Source organism: Amblyomma americanum, chromosome 10 (assembly GCF_052857255.1).
Source record: "Amblyomma americanum isolate KBUSLIRL-KWMA chromosome 10, ASM5285725v1, whole genome shotgun sequence".
Lineage (NCBI taxonomy): Eukaryota > Metazoa > Arthropoda > Arachnida > Ixodida > Ixodidae > Amblyomma > Amblyomma americanum.
In genome coordinates this window covers 2,099,919-2,123,241 of record NC_135506.1, presented here as the reverse complement: position 1 = coordinate 2,123,241, position 23,323 = coordinate 2,099,919, and the positions used below count along the sequence as shown (strand labels likewise).

Genomic DNA, 23,323 nt, shown 5'->3' with positions numbered 1-23,323 from the left:
TTTTCTATTTAATTATACTATGTTTCACACAGAATGGAAGAGATGAAGAGGCCAAGTAACGAACGTGAAACAAAATTTACAGAAGCGTAGGCGCGCGGGCAGCCCGGGTTTTACGATTCTGTAAAGATGCTACACTGCGGCACACAAAGCCTCGAACAAATTTTTCTTGCACGTTTATTTAAAGTTTCAAAGTTACAAATATATGGCAACTACAACCTCTGTTACGGACCCCATGTTCGAAGACAAGAAAGATTCGGCGTTTCTTTGGCGCGCGCGGTTTGCGTCAGCGGCGGTTCCGACAAAGGCAGACGCTGCGCTCCGGCGTAGAAGTAGCTGGCTTTCGGAATTGTCCGCTGTCAGCCTGAAAACCGCCACGCTGCTTGCAGCATGAAGGAGCCTCGCAAAGGACACTCTCGGCGCTGTCGCAGCGTTGAATGCCGCGCCGAAAACACGGGGGACGACCACCTCTTCAGGAATCCTCTCAGCAAGGTACGGGAGAAATTGACCAAGAGAAATTGACCAATGGCCGATGGTTGGTAACTCGCCGGCGTCGAGATGGTAGCCAGTGCGCTCGGCCGACTTAGCTCGGGCCAGCGTCGGGAAACGGTTGGCCAACTGCTATGTTGGCCTGTCATTGGCAAAACGTGAAAGCGGTGCCGTCTCCCTTTCAAGGGTACGGCGATTCACGTGGTTAGTCACGTGGTACGTCACATGGCTGACACACCTCCACTTGAAGGCGAAATGTACTGTGCCGATGACCTTGGCTCGATGAGGCTAGTAAAGCTTTCGCTTTAAAATATTCGCAATGCCTAATTTACATATTCTGCTATTTAGACGTGAAGAAAAGACTACAGCTATTATAATGGTGCAGTTGCTTTGCCCAGTGCTAACATTTTTACGGGTAAAATCTGCATAGCATATCACATGCTATCACGGCGAACATGTCTAACTACCATAAGCGAAACATAGAGCAGGCTACAGAAACGCTACAAAGTCCTGCTGATGGTGCTGACGATGTTATATTCAGCATATATTTTTTTACATCCACAGCACAAAGAATTTTCGCAAGCTTATATACTCAAAATATAAGACCCCCCCACTTTTGGAGCCAGCGGTTCTTGCACGTTAAGCAGCATTATTTCATTCAGTTATGAATCTGTGATGACAAAAACAAGAAATGAAAATGAGCGGACGACGTTTCAGATATATCCTATAAGAAACAACATGAGACCACTCTGCCATCTTTGTCTCGAACATTATGCAAACATAATGAGACGTGATTCAAGCAAAGGTCCGTAATATCACCCGGAAGGGATATCCACTGGATAACGTGCCAGGAAGTCTCTATAGAAAGAATGCATATCAAGTTAGTGTCCGTAATATTATTCGAATGGGATATCCACCGGAACTGTCAGAACATCTAAAAGAAGGACTTGCCGCAGATGTCCCTCGCAAGTGCTCACAGGTGTTAGGATATTTGGCTATGATTCAGATATCCCTACAACCTGGTGTTGTCACTATATATAGATGCGAGTTGAGCAGGGTTCCCCCGAATAAAGAGCTCCATAAGCTGCTTGTGTACGTGTTTATTTGGTTTGGTTTGGTTTATGGGGGTTTAACGTCCCAAAGCGACTCAGGCTATGAGAGATGCCGTAGTGAAGGGCTCCTGAAATTTCGACCACCTGGGGTTAACATGCACCGACATCGCACAGTACACGGGCCTCTAGAATTTCACCTCCATCAAAATTCGACCGCTGCGGCCGGGATCGAACCCGCGTCTTTCGGGCCAGCAGCCGAGCGCCATAACCACTCAGCCACCACGGCGGCACGCGTTTATTTAAATAGGTTCAGTTCGTTCCACAGGCACATCGCTTTTAGAAATTTGGCGCGCTACAGTTTGAAATCTGAGGATATGCCGATTGTCGGCTTACTTTCAGCGTAATATGGACTGCTCATGTTGCAAGGCATCGCACGTACCAGATTAATGGTCCATAGACCGCGGCACCTTATATGCTACTCCAGGCTTACCGCAGCCGACTTGTTGCCTAAACGGCGTATTTTCCTCTGTCCCATCTGTTCCGTCGTTCCCTTTCAGGATTTACTTTACACTTTTAGCGAAAGCCTTCAGGCTACACACCTCGTTTTCTGACCAAGGCTGTATAAGGCCCGGAGAGGAAAGAACATGCTCGATGAAAAATTGATCGAACCGTTGTAATGTGAATTTCAACGACAGCTAGGGTGGCGCCAAATGCCCTTGTAGATGTTTATTAAATCTAGGTATGGGTGCCTTTTGCTGAGACTGTTGAAGCATCCGAATGCAATAACCAGTAACGCCAGGCTGTTAGTCATGCACGGTCACGTGTATCCATCCATATAAGGTGGGCATCCGGCGTTAAAGACAACAGACACAGCGAGGGAAACGGATGAGGGTCGGAAGGAGGGAGAAGGGTAACTCGTGACATCTTTTGTGGCGTCACTGTAATCGCTCCAATAAAGGACTGCCAATCTGGCCAGTCAGCATGGAGCGTTGTCTGACCAATCAGCGCGGAGCATTGTTTTGTTACGAGCCAACATAAACGTTAATGCCTTCACAGCTGTCACTGTAAAACCTTTTATTTTCACCCAGTGGTATCGCGGCCGAAGGCGAAGCAAAGACGACGAGGCTCAGCTGCTGGGCGCCGAGTACGATGCCGGACACGAGAGCGGCAGCTCGCAACAGCAGGCACGTAGCGGTAGCCAGCAGCCAGTCACCAAGTCGTCAAGTGCGGTGCCACCTGCGATCACGCGACCGCCAAAGAGGCCCTGTCCGCCCGGGCCCCCACCCACCCATAGACCTCCCCCTGCCCCGACAGCAGCCTTTGGTGGACCCCAGGTCCGCGTCTCTCTGCCAGAAGAAGATCTGAGCACCAGGACCAAGCAGGCTGCAGGACACCAGGCGAGCAATCTTCTCGCGTCTTCAGATCAGGTGCATTGAAAAATCTCTGGAGCTTTGCGCTTACTGCACGCAGACATATCGTACACACACAAACGGCGCTTCAGTGGTTACTGCGTTTGGCTGCCGTGCATGAGGAGGACGCTTCCTCTTTCCTCTCTCACGGCACTCGGTTGAGATGTCCACTGAAAACTGAGACGGTTACTGCACATTCACTTTCATCAAAAACCAAAGATTTTCAGTGTTCTTCGTTCAATGTCCGTGTTTAGTAATATTTCTGAACATCATGGCATACTAGCTCGCGAAAATGTACTGCTCTTGAGCTCTGGTACATGGGTACCTTTCTACTACACTTGTTCCTTCCTATGGCGTTCAAACGATATGTTGCAGCGCTGATCCGGCCATGCAGTACTCTTTCAGAATGACTGCATATATCCTCTCTAAATGCCGTAATGTTTGTTTCTTCTGCTCTCTCTTGAGCCCTTTTCGTACCTCATACACCAAAGTAGTACGTAGGCAGAGCCATTTATTCAGACTAAATAAATACGAACTCCGTGCACCCAGCACGGGATAAAACTTCCTAGACGACGAAGATAATTTCGTGGCCGTGGCGAATGTTCCGTCGTTCAGCGCCTCTGACTTCTCTCAACAGCCAAGTCTTCACCGTGCAGTTCCGGGATAACGAATTAAAGTTTACGTCTTTGGTTCTGTGCGGATGAAAAATGCGCAAGGGTGGAATGTAGAGCACAAATAAAGCAAAAAAATAAAGGCAAACAAAGACAATTTTTATAAGGCTGCGGCTTTCACGATAACGCGAAGCTCTGCCTAGAGCAGTGCGAGGGTCACCGCTGTAGTCACATCATTATTTTCGTATGCATGCCTAGTTCACTGCAGGACAAAGGCTTCTTCCACTGATGTCTACTACTGCATTTCCTGCTTTGTGCCACGTGGTGACATGCAGTTCGAATACATTTCTTACTTAACTCATCATCGGACTCTTACGATGCATTCCTGAGGACTCGCACGGCGAGTAATGTAGAATTACCGCGTTGCTTTTGGCAGCAAAACGAGCCGTCAAAGTTGGACGACAGTTCTGTTCGCTGGCCTCCAGAGTCGATCTGGCCCCTGGGACGATGGAGGTTCACACGTGCTCTTACACCTTGACCTTGAACAGGATATTTGTAACTGATATAACACTAAAAAATTACATCCCGTTCAAAGGTTAAACCGTGTCTTTCTCACATTTTCCCAGACTGGAAATGCAGACAAATGCGAAGTGTCATCAGCAGTGCCAGCACTGCCACCGAGACCTGCATCATGTCAGCCGCTCCAGCTGCCTGGAAAGTCAAGGTCGCTATGCCCAGCCGAGAGGGCTCGGTACGCACACAGCGATCCCGAGCATGCAGCCAGCACTCGGTTTTTCGAATTACCGAAATTTATAGATCCCCCAACAAAATACACCTTTAGCTATAGGAACCAGCAAATCACAGTGTCCTCCTACGAGATCTAAGGCATGAATTTTTGTAATCAAACAAAATTGCATGTGGTTAAAATTGAACTTTGCGAATTTTCACATTTCATGCATTCTGATCGACTCATTAAAAGCGAGCGGGCGAAAAATGTTTCGCTTATAGCTACAAATTTTAAGAATTCATTATGCTATACCAAATGCTTGTTTCCAGACATAAGCCCCATTTGACGAACCAACTCCCTTCCACTACTCAACATTCAGACATCCATAGCAGCAGAGCTTCCTCACAATGTGTGCTATCACTCTTCAGAGCTCGTCATTTTGTTTCACAGAAAGTCCTTCTGTCATTTTATTTCGTGAAAATCTGCTGTTTTATTGATGTCTAATTTATGTAATTTAAAGGAGTTTAGGCACCCAATTTTGGTGGCATGTTTTCTTTGCTATAATGATGGGGAAGACACTACTACGCATGAATCACCATGTGATATTCGCCTACAACTGCTAAATAATCTATAATCGAATTTTTTCTGTCATGCTGTTTCGGTTTGGTTTCAACAGCCGAACGCTGGCTGTGACGTCAGTGTGCTTTTGTGTCATGTGAGACATGGAAAAATGTCCACAAAATTGCTGCTTCATCGTTTTAATTTACTGCAGTGCTGAAGCCAGCCTTCCTCAAGAGCTGGAATAACAACGAATGAGAAAGCAGTGATTATATTGCAGTTTTTCTCATGTCTCACGTGACCTGTAAGCACATGTTGACGTCACAGTCCTCTTATGGCTGCACAAAAAAGAAATGGGATTATAAATTATTTGCGGTCGTAGGAGAATACCAGGTGGTAATCCATGTATAATAAAGCCTTACGCATCATTACAAGCAAGAAAATGCGCACCCAAATTTAGGTGTCTATACTCCTTTAAGAAAAGCATTGCTGTCTGAAAGTTTCCATTTCCTCCCAGAGATTTTTTTCCAGCCCAATATGACAGGCAGCGAAATGCTAAAACCCAAAGCCACCACAAAAAATTCAGAGGACGGTAATTATCACTGTGTAACGCGAAATTCAGCGACAGCTATTCACGGTGGTCGATATAATGTTTCTTGTTATTTTTCTTCCCTGGTATAGTGCAGATGCTATGCTGTTCAAACCACTGAACATGGCATGTTACGGCAATGCCTCAAAAGAAGGAAATGTGCCATAGACAACTATCGCTGCAATTTGTGCGTTTCTGACAGGGGCGTCTGCCGAGTGGTTAACTGCAACACCACACAGCAAAAATATATGCGCCCTTAAAGATGTAACACTACAATGAAGGCACCCTTTACAAACCCTTTGTTCTCTCTTTTTTTTTAAAGGGTGCACTGAGCACATCAACACCATTAATGCACCCGTGCGCTTTGCAGTCACTCGTGCACACTTCGCAGTTCAATGAAGCGAGCTTTAAAGGGACCCTCAAATGATTTTGATGGGAGCTCTGCGTGGACCCTAAAGTTTAGAAATAATTATTAAAAATGCGAAAAACATGACTCACATGGCTCAGTGGTTAGAGCATTCGGCTGCTGCGCAGCGGCCGAGTTTTGAGTCGGTGGAGCGCAAAGGGCGCCCGTGTGCTGTGCGATGTAAGTGCACGTTAAGGATCCCCAGGTGGTCGTCGAAATTATTTCAGAGCACTTCACTATGGCACCTCTTTCTTCCTTCTTTGGTGGCTCAGTGGTTATTGGGCTCGGCATACTGACCCAAAACACACGGGATCGATCCTGGCCGTGATGGTGGCATTTCGATGGAGGTGTGCTTTCCAAAGCCTTTCAATATGTAGCAGGGCGCCCCTCATAGCCCGAGCGGCTTTGGAACATTGAACTCAAAGCATTTTTTCTCTCCCTCTTTTATCCATTCCCTTAGGTGTGGTTGAGGTGTCCATCGAAATGTAAGAGAGATACTGTGCCGATTCCTTTCCTCAAAAACCAATTTTCATTTTTTGTGCACACAATTAATACTGCGTTTTTCCTTTCTTCATATATCCTTCTCCTCCTCAGCCTGGCGTTCCCAGGTTGCCAAGGTCAGGAGGCGACCCCCAGCCAGTCTCCATCACGAACGCAAGCGCGCAGCCCTTCGCGGGCCACGGGCGTCCTGTCACTAGACGCCCTGCTCGGCCAGCTCTGTTCAAGCCACTGCAACATCGCCATGAAGATCAAAGAGAAGGATCGGGATGGCGAGCACCACCACAGGCATGAGGAATGCCGGTCTCTCGCCCAGAAGAGCAGCGGAGAGATATGTGCCATGAAAGAGGTGGCGCCGACACCCTGCAGCCGGTAAGTCGATTCACTCGACATGCGTTGGCGTGGAGAAAAATTTACGAGGCTTTTAGGTTATGATTTTCTGTTACGACTGGCGTACAAGATTCCGACGCCACACTGTGTTTAGTAATTCTGGGTGTCGCGTTTATATCTCACATTGGCATCACGGATAAACTCTAGTGAATGCCCCGTTACCTGTCATTCTGGCCAATCAGCCTGGCACTTTGTCATGATGCCATGCACGACGTCACTCTCCTCTGACCAAGCGTGTTGCACTGGTATTAGGCCTACAACAACGACGCCTCAAAAACTGGAAACGTAGTCTTAAAGGTTATCTCTGTAAAAGAGTAAGCTAGCTGAGGTGCGATGCATCCGTGTAGACCACGTCGATGCGTCTGCGTCTGTGTAGACCACGTTGGGATTGTTGCTGAATTACCTACCAAGTGCTCGGACACTCCATGGCTTGTCTTCTTTCATGGTGTATATTGGAGTCCATGTGTCTGGCTATGGGTCTTACCCAGATACTGTTTCTATCTGCATCCTTAATCTGTTCCTTGTCTTTTTGTGTGCCCATGGGCATCCCTAACTCCTTTATTAGGCGTCTCTTTGTTCTTGTTTAAATGAGTCTGTCTAGTTGTGCGATACGTTGCGCTTCTCGTAGTTCGCCGAAGCTGTTCGATACTCCCAGTGCCATTAGCTTTTCGGTTGCTGTTGACATCGGAAGTTTGAGCGCCGTTTTGTATACTTTGCGTAGTGCGTAGTACAGTCGATTAGTAGAATTTGCTTGTTTAGTTCGTGGTACGGGAAGCTGTATGTTACACTGCTCGTGACGAGGCTATCTATGAGTCTTAGAATGTCCTGCTCTCTCATTCCCTTCTTTCTGCTGCTGACTCTTCGCACGATTCTGGCAACTTGCTCTGTTGTATTCTAAAAGGGAAGCGATGGTTTTACTAGAGCGGCCCGTGTTTTGCAGCCACATTCCAAGTACTGCGACGTCCCTTTTCTCAGGTATTGTCCCATTTTCAAGTTTCAGGGTGATTTGGGAGCCGTATTTCCTTGTGCCTTTCTTGATTCGTACATATTCCGATTTTTCTGCTGAGCACGATAGTCCTCTGGCCCTGGCGTATTAATTCAGTCTGGTCGATTGCCCTTTGCAGCTGCTTTTCTTTTGCTGCTAGGGAGCCTGTGGTTGTCCATACTGTTATATGATCTGCATACAATGCGTAGGTGATGTTTTCTATTTCCTCGAGTTTTTTTCGTTCAGTCCTATCATCACTATGCTGAATAATGGCAGTGATATTACTGAGCCTTGCAGGGTGCCGTGAAACTCTGAGATGTTGTGTTTTTGATGCCTATCGTAGCCGTTCGGTCCGTCAAGAAGGCTTTGACATATCGGAATGCTCGTTGTTCGCAGTTAATGTTATTGAGACCTTACATGATTGCAACATGCCCCACGTTATCGAAGGCTCTTTTGATGTCGAGTGCTAGTACTATGCGTTTTCCACTTCTTGGTACTTCAGTGAGGACTTCCTCCTTTAATTGTAGGAATACATCTTGCATGGACAGCCCCCTTCTACTCTAGCCACTCTATCCCTTCTAAAGCCATACATGGCGTCAGAGGGATATCTGTTGTCCTCCATGTAGCTTGCGATCCTTTCATTGACCACTCTCTCGTATGTCTTCCCTAGGCAGGAGGTTTGGGAGATTGGTCTTAGGTTTTCGATTTAGAGTCTTTTGCCCTGCTTTGGTATCATAATTACCTGTGCATGCTTCCATTCTGCCGGCATGATTCCCTTTTCCCAAATTTTGTTTAGGTATTTGGTGAGTTCAGCGATGGCCGTGTCTCCTATGTTTCTGATTGTGGCGTTGTTTATTCTGTCTCTTCTAGCCGCCGTATTCTTTTTGGCTTCCCCTATGGCTGCCCTTACTTCCTTCTTTGTGATTGGTCTATCCCCCAGGTATTATATTCTTGGTCTTGCTTTGGGCGCTTGGTTGTGCTGTAGCATCTCTCCCTCAGAGCCTGCGTTAGTTGGTCTTCCATACCGGGGAAGATGTGGATTAGCCGTTTGAATCTATCATGGCTCTTAGTATGTTCCAAGTTAGTGCCATGCCTAGGTTACCACTAAGTGTTTACGTGAACTGTTGCAGGTTTTGCGTGACAATGTTGTCTGCGTGCTCTGATATGCCTTTTTGGTTAGTTCCGCGATCTTTAGTTTGAGTTTCCTGTTGTTTTTTTGCTCCCTCCATCTTCTGATAAGGCTTCTTCAAGCTTCCTATAGGTGAAGGAGGTGGCTGTCTATATCCGGGTTTTTCTCCGTGCGAGCGATTACCTTCATGTATTTTTCTCTGGCCTTCGTAAGCTCCAAGCACCACTCTTCAGTGTTGTTTATTGGTTTTGTGGTTTCTTCGCTGTGGTTTCTGAAGGCTTCCCAATTTGTGATTTTTGCGTTCCTATAGGTTCTTCTTCATTTTTCCTGCGGCTATTTCGAAGCTAAGAATGAAGTGGTCATTCCCTAAGGTTTCCATTATATTTTCCCATTGGATATTCTCATTATTTGTTGAGAAGGCTAGGTCAGGCGTGGTGTCTTTGCAGATGCCATTTCCTATCCTCGTCGTAGTTATGGGATCATTAGCTAGCTCCATGCAGTATTTATCTGCACTTTCTGCTATGCTTTTGCCTTTGTCATCGAATGTTTGGTATCCCCAGCTGGGATTTGCCGCACTGAAGTCTCCTAGGATCAGCAGTGGTTTTTGCCCTGCCATATCGCTGGCTTCTTTGAACAGTCCTTTCATTCTGGGTTTCCTTTGTTTCGGTGGGCTGTGCACGTTTCATGAAAGCGCTGTTATCCGCAGGTTTTTCAGGCACGATTTCTAGTATCATGTGGGGTATGTCAGTATCCGTTATATTGCCTTTGCAGATTGCTGTAATTGATATATGTACTAGAGTGACGACCTTGCTGGTACTGTCTCCATCATACATCTCATATCCTCGTTTATGTCGGCTCACGTAACGTCACGATGAGGAGCCGGGAGTATTTCGAGCAGCCCGAGCGAGCTTTCAGCAAGCTGCGTGCTGCGTGTATTGTTCCTCATGTTTGAGCACCAGGTTCAACCCGAGGTACTGCTCTGCGTTTGGGTGCACGAACAACTACGGCTGCAACTGTACTTGTTGTCTTTCACTGTTTCCCACAAGTTCTAAAGCTCGCAGTGCAAAGTGTCGCTGCTATGAGGAGGGAGACTTCCAAGCCAACAAAAGTTAGCGTACTCTGCTCGGAGCACATCCGCCTAAGCAGCTGCAAGCAGAGCCTGGCCCTAATGTGATCTCTAGGGTTTTTAGTCAAAAAAGGCACAGCTGAACCATGACACGGTTCCTTGGATTTTTTCACGTTTGAGATGCGTGTCACCAAGCAGTGCAGAAACATGAGGTAAAGGCTTTTACTTCCGATTCTAATATCATTACTATTAATATCATTATCTAAAGCACATGCGACAGTTCAGGTCTCTTCATGTGTGGAACTGCGTGAAGTGTTGACAGCGAGCAGCCCACGGAGACTGACTCCTCGATGGGACGGACAGACAGCTTCAGCGTGTGGCTGCGTCTGCATGTCTCCTGTTGTGTCCGAGGTGGTGGCTCTGCGAGATGCTTTCCTGCATGGCACACGTCTGACATACTCATGGAACCCCTACAGAAGCTTTTTAGAGGCTCAGGTGCTCGGGCATGTGTCACTCTCCTCAGCACAGGCACGGTCGGACCGCCTGGGGCGCGCTCAGCAAGGTTCGGTTTGACGCGTCCAAGCAAGCAAGCATTAAAGCTGTTAATATGCGGCATCTTGTTTTTCCACCCAAAGCTGCCTCGTTACTAATCACAGCTACGCGAATAAAATGAAAATAAGATGTTTCGAAACCTTTGTTCGTCAGAAACCACCACCAATCTCAACAGCACCATGTATCTGAAGGCACATGGTGATAAGAGTAGAGAGATTTAGCAAAGTGGAGACATGTGACGTGACGTCGACAACAGCTTCAGCTAAAAAAGGAGGCCTGCACAGCTTCATCTTCAGTGGGCACGGCGGACCGCGCCGGAACTTCGCACTAAGCATGCCTCCATTTCTGTTTATGCAGGTCAGTGTCGGTTATGCTTACAGAAGTGATGACTCCTTTTTGCTGGTAATGTCGAGCCCACAGCGTGTTATTTGTATGGCATACGAGTGTCTAAGCGTTTGTGAACTTCTCTTGTGTGAAGATGTTGAAAGTAACCCAGGTCCTAATGTACAAGCATTGTTTGATAAGATTTTAAAAACCCAGAAGTGCATACAGGAGGACGCTTGTGATCTGAAAATTCGACATGAAAAGATAAATACGGCTATCATTTCCCTGTCTGACCGAATAATTCAAGTAGAAAAAGCTGTCGAGCAGCACTTGAATTCTGTTCATCAGTCTCTTCACATGCAAAACTGAAAATTGGTTGGTTTGGAAGATCGTAACAGGTGCGCAAACATAGTCATTTATGGAGTATCAGAAAAAGAGGAAGAAACTGAAAAAGATTTAAAGCAAACCATTCTTAACAAAGTATTTCACAAGCAGCTTGATGTCTCTGCTTCAACAGTAAACCGTTTCTACAGACTTGGTATATCAACCAATAAAAAGAGGCCAATAATAGTTCATTTCTAAGATCTTGATGAAAAGAACACCGTGTTTAAAAACATAGGGAAACTAAAAGACACTGTCATTTACATTCAGAACGACTACTCTCAGGAAACATTACGAAAATGCAAGTTACTCGCAGTCAGCTCGAAAGGAAAATGATGACGGCCATAAAGTGAGATTGGTACACGATAGACTGATTGTTGACAATGAAACGCTTGTCTGGAACGACACATCGAATAGCCGTACTAAAATCGCCTCGGACCCTGCACGAAACTCCAACTGACTACCCGCACCCACTCCTTCGAGCTATCGACACCTAACTATTCTTAACCTCAATGCTCAGAGCGTAGTAAATAAAGCAGAATCACTTGAAGTCTTACTGATCACTCATAGTCCCCACATAGTTGTGATAACTGAAACTTGGCTTCACTCTGGCGTTAGTGACGACTGCGTTTTTCCTCCCTCTTACCATGTCTCCAGGCGCGATAGGGGTTCCCGCGGCAGCGGCGTCGCTATCCTATTAAAAAATTTAAAAGTGAGGCTTTGCAGCAAATAGACAACCATGAAAGTTTATTCCTAAAGGTCAATTACGTTGGTCACACTTTCATTCTGGGTGCACTGTATAGGCCTCCAGATTCTGGTCCTGACTATATGTACAAACTGCAGGATCATATGTATTCATTTAGGAACAGTATAATCATTATTTCTGGAGACTTTAATATTCCAGATATGAATTGGTGTACTGGATCTTTTGAACGTTCTGAAAATGCAGGCATAATTTCAGACCTAATGATTGTTCATGACTTGTACAAGTTGTAACTGAGCCAACAAGGGTGAGAGTTCCGTTTTAGACAGTATTTGTCAGCCGCTTGTTTTTTGTGCACATGTCGTCTATATTAAAGGGAATATCAGATCACAGACTGGTACTGGTGTCTCTAAAATTTTCTTCTTGTGATAAACCATGCAAAAATTTGCTTAAATATATAAAAGACTTTTCACGTGCAAATGATGAATTAGTACTTGATTATTTAGACATTGCTTTTGACAGATTTTTGGGTGAATATTTCTCGGTTTTGTGGGATACTTTCAAGGAGCACTGTGAATCCTGTCTGCTGAATTTCATTCCAGACAAAAAAAAAGCCATAAAGAAAAAGAATCCGTGAATTAATCACCACATAATTCATCTGAGACGTAAAGTCAAGCACCTGATGCGCTCGAAACGGGCAAACATAGATCTTTTAGCAGAACTTGCAGCTGAACTTTGTTCGAAAATTAGATTTTCCAGGAAATGGTACTTCACAGAATGTCGCCCAAAATTCATAAAATGTAATCCTGCTAAGTTTTGGAATCATATGAGAGAGTCTCATAAGCCGATCGAACAAATAGTCACGAATTTAATATTTATTTCCACTCAGTATTCTCAGCTGATGGAGATGAAAATATTGACGGTTTTGTTTGTGATTCCTTTGAACCTTTAGACATTCTATCTGATGAAGGTGTCATTGAAATGCTACTCCGATTAGATACGAAGTGTTCTCCCGGCCCTGATGGCATCCCTAATGCATTTTTGCGGCACTATGCTGAATCATTGTCTCTCGTTTTTTTGTCCAAAATATTTTGTGCTTCCTTATCTTCTTGCTCCTTGCCGCCCGATTGGCTCACAGGGAAGGTTATTCTTGTTTATAAAAATGATGATCAACTGTGTAAACAACTACTGTCTGATCTCTCTAACGACATCCTGTTGTAACCTTATAGAACATATTATTGCCAATCATATACTTGCAACATTAAACATCAAAGGTGCCTTAAACCCTGCTCAGCACGGCTTTACGAAGGGATTCTCTACCACTACCCAACTGATAATGGCCATTCATAATTTCAGTGCAGCTTTAAACAAGTCAGGCCAAATTGATGTTTTATTTCTAGATTCCGCCAAAGCCTTTGACAAGGTGCCACATAACAAGCTTCTTTTAAAATTGAAACTGATTGGGGTACCACCTACGGCTATTGCTTGGATTGCAGCTTATCTACAACACAGAACGCAGATTGTGGAGGTTGGCGGTAGTTGTTCTTCCCCACTCCCTGTAACCTCTGGGGTCCCTCAGGGAAGTGTGCTTAGTCCCCTACTTTTTTAATTTATGTAAATGATTTAGTTTCCGGTATTAATCCAGCTGTTAAGATTGCTCTGTTTGCCGATGATTGCATGATATATACTCCGGTATCTTCCGTTTCTGACCAGGAACATTTAGATAATGTTTTGCTTAGTGTCGTTTCCTGGAGTGAAAAATGGGGCATGGAAATAAATACTCAGAAGACTGTGCTCTTGCGAATAACAAGGAAGAAAAATCCATTTTCCTTCAACTATTGCATTAATGGTGTTTCAGTTAAAGAAGTGCCAAGGTATAAGTATCTTGGTATTGTAATAAACTCGCAAATAAAATGGAATGACCATATAGACCACATTAAATCCCCAGTTTTACATAAACTTGGTTTTCTTTGCCATAAACTTAGGGGCGCACCTAGCAGCTGCAAGCTATTAGCCTACAATACGCTTGTAAGACCAAAACTCGAATATGCCGCCATCGTTTGGGACCCCCATGTAACAAAACACATAAGAGAATTAGAAAAAATAGAGATGTGCAGTACGTTTTATATTTAATAGGTACAATGGAACTGATTCTCCATCTTCGTTAATGCCAGCAAATGATATTAAACCACTCCACGTCAGACGCATTATTGCCCGCCTATCCTTCCTTCACCAACTAATTCATGGAAAACTAGGCATTTCTCCAGTCCACTATGTGCAGTTTTCAGAAACATGCAGAACTCGTCATCATCATAATCACACTTTAGCACCATACTTCGCGCATACTAACGCTTTTAAATTTTTTTTTTTTCCGCGAACGATTGACGAATGGAACGCCCTGCCTCTACGGGTGATATCGGCTGTTGATTTTGACAAGGCACTCTGTGAGCTATTTTAGATACATGTACTACATTAGACAATTTTATTGTTCTGCGTTTTACGATGTAGCTGCTCTTGTATTGAGTGAATGTATTTTTCTGCCCTCCCTGCCTGGACTCAAATGAGGGTCTGCAGTATTGTGGAACTAACTAAATAAATAAATACTAATGTAGCCGTATACTGGTTTAACGGATGCCTCTTGCGCACGCGCAGTGGGTCAGGCGGGGCCACTGCGTGTGCACAGCCGCATCCGGTAAACTGCCTACACTAGTATGTCTCCGCTTCGCTAAATCTAATTTTGTCATAAACCAAGAAATAACAATGGTGCTAAAATTACGCTTAGGCACCTGGTGTGATGACAATAAGTACTAAGACAAGTATGCCGCGCTAGGATATTAAAGGGCACTAAGGAAAAATTGAAATTGGCTTGCTTCGATAGATTAATTACCACATTCAAACGACAAAGATGCTGCTTTCAGTGAAAACGGAGCTTTAATAAGCTAGAAATTGAAGGTCAAGAAATGGAAGTGCAGGTGTCGCCTCCACTGGCCGATTTCGCAAGTAAACTGCAGTGTGTTGTTTTTTTTATTTATTTAGCACGGATCGGCTTGGCTATAACCCCATTCACTTTGAGGCTACTACAGTGGCTCAGTGGTTATGGCAATCGGCTGCTGATTCAAAAGACGTGGGTTCAGTCCCGGCCGCGGCGGTCGAATTTCAGTGGAGGCGAAATTCTAGAGGTCTGTGTACTGTACGATGTTAGCGCACGTTAAAGAACTTTGGGGTTGAAATTTCCAGAGCCCTTCACTACGACTTCCTTTATAGCCTGGGTTGCTTTGGGACGTTAAGCCCCCATAAACCATAAACCATTGACGTTGAAATGGTGATCTCAGCATACTTTTCGGTGTAGACGCTACAAATTTAAGTGGAGTGGCAGGAAAATGTTTAAATGCAGTTTTATCAAAGATCAACATACCCAAAAATTACAAGAGAATCAATTGTCCTCAATGTCTCAATTCGGCTATTTCAAAAAGGGAAATGTAAAGGCCGACTTTTGCTTTAGCATCGTCATTGAAGACTGCTAAACATATAGTGCAGTGGCCATTCAGTGGTGCTGAATTGTTCAGCATGGCACGGCCTGGTACATGACTTCTGGTAAACAGCTCTCCGTGCTCAGGGTATTTGAAAGCAATGCTGTTTTCATAGCTGAACAATTTGAAATGGCATGTTGCTCCAAACATCTGCATGTGAAATCTTGAGTCAATAAATACAAATGGTCTGTTTTTTCCCCTTCACAGCCATTTTCCAACAAGTTTCCCGACAAGCATAGAGGTCCTCATGACCGTGAAACATTCGTGCAGCACACACCCGTCGCTGTCTGAGCGAAGCCTGCAACGAGACAGCTCCATGGTCAGGTAAAGTGCCATAAGACGCAACATTAATCGTCACTGGTTCCAAAATATCTCTTACCTACACTATCTGACACATATATATGCAGTACAAGAAACAATTCAGTGTGAAGCAATTGTCGCTAGTGTTGTGGCCCAGGTTGCGCCATGCTCCAGGCTGTGTGGATGATGTCAATCAGGAACGAGGTGGCCGGTGACGGACTAGAGGGGGCCAGAGAGCGCTAAAGGGGCAACTGTACAAGTTTATTTTACACATTTACAGTTCTCAAAGGAACGTCGCATCGCATTGCCAAGCGGCGGGTTTTATGCCCTAATGTCCCTATAGCTCCCTAGCCCGGAAATGTGGTTACTTGACAAGTGTCCAAAGGACCTTTTCCCTGTTTGCAAACAGTGTGACGTCAGGGCAGTACATGGGCAAGGGAGAGTGCCGAGAGAAAACAGGCTGGGTTGGCAGAAGCGGCTTTCTCGGTTTGGGCTGCCTGCTGTGCGGAGTGTTGCGAACTGCCCGATGGCGAGTATTTTCTACCTGAAGTTGTACATTAACTATATTTAAATAAGGCCAAAGTATGAGGCACTCCACTACCCGAACACATGACAACTGGAAAAAAATGATTTTAAATGCTTGGCAAACAAGCACTTCGGAGCTATTTTCGTGTATCTAGTCAGAACAAGCCTGACCTGTGCAGTGTACATGCACTGAAATAAGGCCTAGCAATGGAAGGGCATGCTGGCAAGTACGTTATTTCAGACTTTGGCACCGGTGACTGCATCCTAAACGCCTTCACGGAAGGGACTGCAGAGCCTTGCGAAATGCATGTGGGCCCTCTTGAGCGAGGACAGCAGTGGCTGGCCGATTTTTCTCTAAGTACAAACATTTCTAGTTTGTCTTTAGATTACGCTACGACTGACGAAACACGATATCATGGCTAGATTGTATTCGAGGGCAAGTGCAGTGCGGAACAACCAATATGACATGTATCGCTAGAACCAGCTGTATGCAAAACAGCGGGGTAATTAAGCGCGTGTTGTACAACACTGCATCGTATTTATGCAGAGTGCACTAGTATTTAAAAGCGCACTTAAATGACGCGAGCAAAACCACTTTTTGAGTGGGACACGACACCACTTGATCCAGCGGAGTATGTTACAATTCCTGGTTAGAATGCGGCTGTACTTGAGCAGCCAAGCAAACTGGCATACCACTGCAAGCAGTCTCGCGACAGAAGCTATAGCTTCTTTAACGCTTATCTGCTGGCAAGATGATTTCATATAAGTTTATATAAATTTTGTACTTGTGGCTGTGTGTACTTCTTGAATTGTATGCATCCTCCCTGTAATGGCCTTACGGCTGACAGTATCAATAAATAAATAAATAAATAAAATAAGATAAACTACAATTACCTATCTAGAAGTTCTTTGAGTACTTCCAGCAGTCACATGCTATCCGGGCCTTTGAGCGCTCGATCAGTCATGGTTTCAGTACAAAACGTTGGGGAGGATAATAAAGCAAACTAAGTGCTTGCTTGTTTACACAGAAGTATGTATACATGGGCGCATAGGTAGCCAAGTACATCTGCTTACATCTGCAGATCCTGACAATGCTCGACGTTGGTCACATTTGCTGTTTTCACAGCTCCAAAACATATATTTCACCGGTTTTCGCTATTCGGAAAGCGAAAGGAGTATATATGGCTGGTCTTTGATATACTAGCGCATTCCACCACGCAAAAACTCGACGGCATTGAGAACCATCACTACACGAGACCAAATCCACTGCGCCACGCCACCAGCAGCAGAATGTTTTGCCAACCACTCCAAGCCATGCCCTTCGTCCCTCCTTCGAAATGTCATCCGTGACGTAGACCGGAAGAGGTTCTATTGGATGGACATACGTAAGGCCTGGAGGCCTGCCCACAGCCGGGGCGGCTCCAGGGTCCTCTTCCAGCAGTTCTCGTGGCGACTGAGATGAGGCCACCGTTACACAGCACCACCGCTACCGTGTGCGGCCTAGTCATCTTGAAGCCGCCTCCTTCCAAGAAATATCTCCGCTTCTGAAAAGGTTGTTGGCTTCCATCCGCAACGAACTTGGGAAAAGTCGGTTTTTTCCCCTTGCTGCCGCTGTTCTCAATACCGGGAGGATTGGGAGCTTTGTTTCCCCAACTGCAGTCCGGATGTCCAGCTGATGCTATTGTCAATGCCCCATCGAACTGGCTTGCAGGACAGACGCGGCGTCCAGAACTGTACCATGCTTCCGTTAGTGGACAGGGTTTTGCAGGAGTCGAAAGGGGACAGGCTGCCCTAGATGCACGATCTCCATGAAAAACGATAAAATGTTATCTTCGGTACCTTGCCTGCAGAGGTTTATAGCTGTTATGACATTGGTAAACACGGCAGTAGGTCGAGCCACCCATAATTAGCGAAGTTTTTTCACCTTCGGAGGAAGCACCTTGCCGCTCGCCTTGCTGACTGCAAACTGAACGAGATAGTGACGTCCACCTTTCACCCCCTCCCTGTTAACCAGATGGCGCCACTTGCGCTCACCAAACTGCAGCGCACACAGCCTTGCACGCCAGCGAAAAGTAAACGGGTCTAGAGTGCATTCGCTTAATTGCCACTCTTACTCTTACTCTTATTGCAACTCACTACTCACTAGTCAATTTCAGAACATGTGAACTTGTAATTGCCCTGTACTTTTTCCTGCATTTTTTTCCAGTATTTTTGTGCTTTTTCTTTTATTTTTTAATTTATTTTTTTCTGCTTACCATTTTGTAACCGCTTGATCCTCCTTTTTTAGTGTTTTTTTAGTGTTTACAGTTTCAGTGTTAAGTTCATTGTGCCTATGTTTTCATAATGAGTGCATTTACACAAACCCATTTGTAAGCCCCTCCTTATGTAATGCCTTCGGGCCTTTAAGGTAGAGATAAATGAAATAAATGAAATGAAATGAAATTAAGGTGTGACAGGCATTCCTGTATGCCTGACTAGGCTACACAGGCACGCTTGTACAACTATATATGCCACTATTATCTAGCACATACCAAAATTTTGCCTGCATGTTTTTCTTTCAAACGATGCGTTAGACATTGGTATACATGGAGCACACTGTGGTATTTGCCTACGACCACTAAATAATTTATAATTGAATTTATTCTTAGCACAATTTCGGTTGCATCAACTGAACAATGGCTCTGACGTGCAGTTGAACTTTAAGTCGCATGAGGCATGGAAAAACAGCAATATAACTGCTGATATGTCGTTTTTTGGTTTGTCGTCTGATGGACCCAGACCTCGAGGCGTGACTGCTTGCTCTTATGGCCGCGATGGGCATCGAGCCCTATGCGTTCATGCCGTACCGGCTGAACGCCAGCGACGACAGCAGCGACTCGGCGAGCCACTGCGAGTGGCTCCGTAACTCCCAATAGAAGGAGGCGGCAGAGGAAAATTTAAACCATATGCGCGAAGGCAATGCCCTGGCTCGCGCTTGCCCGAGAGGGTCGCGCGGCGGCATGAGCAGACGATTTTCACGGCTGCCGTAAGTGTACCCGTGACGTCGTGGCTGCTGTGGCTCCATCGAATGACAGCGTGTGGTGGCCTGGTGACGTCATGGGTACAGTGACGTCTTTTTTTCACGATTTTAGTTTCAAAATCGGTCACTACGAGCACACCAATCGGTCCGCGACTTTTAAAAAACACGGTTTTTAAAAATTCATAATAAATTGCTGGCTCAGTTCTGAAGACTCATACTTGGTGTGAATGCTTCTTAGCATCATTTCTAAGCATTGAAAACATTTACAAACGACTTTTTATTCATTGCATAGTCCCTTTAAATACTTATACTATGGCGGAAAAGGACTAGGAAACTAACCACTAAGTATGGAGGACACAAGGATGGAGAAAGAAAGAGCATTAAACGACAGGTAAAAAATGCGGAAGGCAAAAACTGGATCAATTCAGTGGAAAAGAAGCATAGTGTAGAATTGTACCGATAGTGGAAAAAGGCAAATCAAGAAGGAATCATATTCTTTCGTTAAAATTTAAGCAGCGCTAACTTTTAGGACGAATACACAGAAGACATGACAGGACGGTATTCGTCCTAAAAGTTAGCGCTGCTTAAATTTTAACGAAAGAATATGCATAACCAACTAGCCCCGCAACGTGTTTTACTAAGAAGGAATCATTCTATGAAAATTCAAGAGGCAGTGCCCTACTCTTTGGAGATAGATCAGGGTGTCGTCAGTGTGAATCCACTGACTTAGTGGGCCGGTCACACTTGCAACTCATGGCTGAAACGTGGCGTGCATATGACGTCATCACCCTTCCTGGAGCAATAGGCCACCGGCGTCCCCATTGCCACGTACCTTAAAGCGCGATTGAGATGTCCACTGACCCAGGGAGCCAGCTACGCTTGCTCTCGCATTTACACGTCGTAAGAATTGCTTAAGTGTTCTCACAATTTTAAAATAAAAATCTGGAAATGGTTAAAGAAAATGGCCCTGTATGTATGTCAGCATCACATGAAACACGAACAAGATGAGAAATGGGAACAGCAAAATGAGGTTTTAGTTTATGGAGACTGATTAAAAAGAAATGCTCCATAAGGGAAGGGAGGACGGTGGGAGTGGAAAGAAAGAGGTGCTGTAGTGGAGGGCTTTGGAATAAGTTCAACCAGCTGGGGATCTTTAATGTGCACTGACATTGCACAGCACACAGGTGCCTTTGCATTTCGCCTCCATCAAAACGTGGCCACCACAGCTGTGTTTGAACCCGGGAACTAAGGCGTAGTAGCCGAGCGCGCGAACCACTAAGCCACCATGGCGGGCAGGCTGACTACAAGTGCACTTTATTTTCACTTCGATGGCGCGAAGATCGCTGCATAGAAGTGTTAGTGGATCCCACCTGTATGTATTCTTCAGCAGCTAATAATGCATTCTCATTTCAGTTATCCTGTTCACGTTTCAACTAACGTTGATGGCACATACAGTGCTGGTTCATAAAAGAAACTAGTAAAAAATTCCCTCCTTAATAATTACGTTATGTACTAATGCTACACTAATTACAGACTGCTATCCTAGCTCTACACTGGCATTGCACTGACAACCTCCAGAATTTCCAATTTTCTATGTCCATTTTTCATCTTTTATTACATGCACGTTTACTGTAGTGGGGTGTAATGTTTTTTTTCTGCAGCGTGGTACACAGCAAACCGGGACACCAGGAGATAATCTCCATCCCCAAGTCTCGCTTCCTTGTGGTGGCCGCCCTGCTTTCGTTTGTGATGGTGGCCTGCTTCTGCATTGCCATCTACTCTTTCTCCGTGCCAGCTGGTGAGTTCTCCATTCTTTCTAAATGTCATCTGGCACATGCTGCAATAAATCTTACACACTGCGGTCATAAATGCAGCCTGGTTGCTTGCACAGTCATCTCCCAGCAAGAAATGGAAACAAATACTAATACCGTTGTGTAATGGTGACTACACAGAGGCAGGCATGCAGAGCGCGACTTCCAAAGCAAGCTAGTACTTTCATCGTCGTGTAGAACAATCATCGTGATGACAATCCTTCGTGAGCAATCTAGCCATGTTCCAAGAGTGCAAGAGAGCTCGTCTCATGTGCTGACCACAAATTGAAAAAGGCCATGAGCTAGTCGCGATAAATGGAGGACCACGTTAAATACACAGATTTAAAAAAAGAACTCAAAATTCGAAAATAATAAGCTGTTTTACACAGGCCGGAGGGGCTGTTCAGCAACTGGCTATGCTGTTAATTGAAGCACGAAGGAGAATGAATACAATACGTTCTCGGCATAATGCCTAGGCTGCTTTGACAGCTCTATCAATGATTGGTGCTCTCAAGTGTACAGAGCATTAAAGGTGCCCTCTATACAAGTGTTTCTAGAAGAGCTCATAGTCATTGCTGTGACAGTCATTACTGTAAGCACCTGCAACAGAGACAGATAGGTCTACATAGTCACAATAGGTTAATCAGTCAATACTCAGCACTCGCTATGGGGTTCTGCCTTTGTTCCAGACCACTGGCGCGGAAATGCAAGCACCAAGCCACCAAACCTGGCCCAGAGTGTACCACCTGCACCAACACCAACCTCTGCTGTACTTATCAACACCACTGCAGCCAATGTGTCAGCTGTGATGTCAGCCGCACCAAAATTAGCACAAGATCAACCACTTGCTCTCCTACAACCTCAGCGGACAGATAACAGAAGCCTGAGAAGCCGGCCACGCTTTGTGATCTTGTAGACAACAGCGCCATTGACCACGAGAGAATTGCAAGGACGAGTGGGTTGTCAGCTGCTCCATGGAAGATCTGCTGCCGGTGAAATGTAGCGCTCTCAACGCAAAGCAGTGTAACGGACTTCCACTGCTTCCTAGCAGACTTGCACGGGCTTATCGAGAGCGTAAAAAATCTGAAGGTGTACGACTACAGCACAGATGGCTATCATTCAGAGTGCACTAATGAAAGAAGGATGGAAGCATGCCGTGCCTTCTACCTCATATAGCAGTACTGAGATCGTTTCAATGTGAAAAGGATAACTGTGCAAGGGCAGGCAGAAAGTTGCTTTCACGACAGTAAATCCAGTAAGGCATGAATGTGGCAGTTACGAGTCTATATTGCATGACTGCAGTGTATGCTACGAGAACTGATCAGCACTGGCATTTCACAATGCTAAACTCTCAATACTAAACTCTTACCCAGAGCCTTGGTTGCGACTCTAATGTGCAAAGCCAATGTCACAGTGACGGAAGATGCTTAATGCGCCTCGCAGCTCTTTTGAGTGGATCCATATTCACAACATTCTATAGTTGCCAAGCAATCAGTGTCACTTACCAAGGGTTCCTGGATCCAAGCAAAGGTTGCCATGGCATAGATGCTGTTGTGCAAGCAGTGTTAGCCCCTGTATGCTTCTTTCTCTCAAATCTTTTTTTTTTCTTTGGATGCGATGCTCCTGAACAAATTTAAGGTTAGGCTACATGCAATGCAAACATCTTCAGAAGGGGAAGGAAAGAAAGCCACTGCCACAGCTCAATTGGTTGCATGTGACATGCACAAGTCGTTGGTTTGGATCCAGCTGGCAGTATGTGGTTGTCTTGTATTTCCTATCTGAAATATTTAGGCTGTTAAAATCCTGCTCTAATCGAGACAACAATAAAAAAAAACTTCACGACCTTCCTAACCACATTCTTAAAGAAAATGTGATAGCACTTAGGTTGCATGCTGTGGTGTCTACAATGAGTGCCGAATCCTGGAGGACAAAATGCTGAGTGAGTTAGTTTGAATTTGCCATACTGTTAACAGAGACCAAGAATGAGGCATGGCAAACACAGCGCTGACTAAGAACTGAATCCTTTATTCAGAAAGATCTTTTATAGGCTGCAGATGAAAACAAGCAAAAGCAACGAACACTCCTGGACGTTAAAAAGATGACAAGAAAAAGGTTTCAACAGATACCATCATGACATTTCCACGTGCTCCAGCTCTTAAACGAAAACGCAAGATGAAGAGGGCACATTGCACAGTTGGAGTCAGTCGTGCCTTGTAAGCACAGATTGCACGAATGCAATCGGATTTCTATGCAGGTTCACCAAAGCCTTTGC

At 45.2% G+C, this 23,323-nt stretch overlaps 1 protein-coding gene across 2 annotated transcripts; it reads left to right on the top strand.

Moving 5' to 3' along the window:
* Positions 1-166: 166 nt before the first annotated feature.
* On the top strand, positions 167-22,153 carry LOC144106628 (uncharacterized). 2 transcript variants are annotated; one of them, XM_077639474.1, is made up of 7 exons: positions 167-489; positions 2,627-2,935; positions 4,185-4,309; positions 6,433-6,708; positions 15,604-15,720; positions 20,902-21,038; positions 21,741-22,153. In XM_077639474.1, exons 1-7 carry the CDS (start codon positions 388-390, stop codon positions 21,965-21,967), a joined length of 1,293 nt encoding a protein of 430 aa, XP_077495600.1. In that variant the 5' UTR covers positions 167-387; the 3' UTR covers positions 21,968-22,153. The 2 variants fall into 2 exon arrangements, with proteins under 2 accessions (XP_077495600.1, XP_077495599.1); XM_077639473.1 differs by having other exon boundaries at positions 2,627-2,965.
* Positions 22,154-23,323: the final 1,170 nt, after the last annotated feature.

Coding starts and splice junctions, on each gene's coding strand:
- LOC144106628 (XM_077639473.1), top strand. CDS start 388: ATGAAGGAGCCTCGCAAAGGACACTCTCGGCGCTGTCGCAGCGTTGAA. Junction 4,310..6,432: donor TGCCCAGCCGAGAGGGCTCG/GTACGCACACAG, acceptor TCTCCTCCTCAG/CCTGGCGTTCCCAGGTTGCC. Junction 6,709..15,603: donor GCGCCGACACCCTGCAGCCG/GTAAGTCGATTC, acceptor TCCCCTTCACAG/CCATTTTCCAACAAGTTTCC.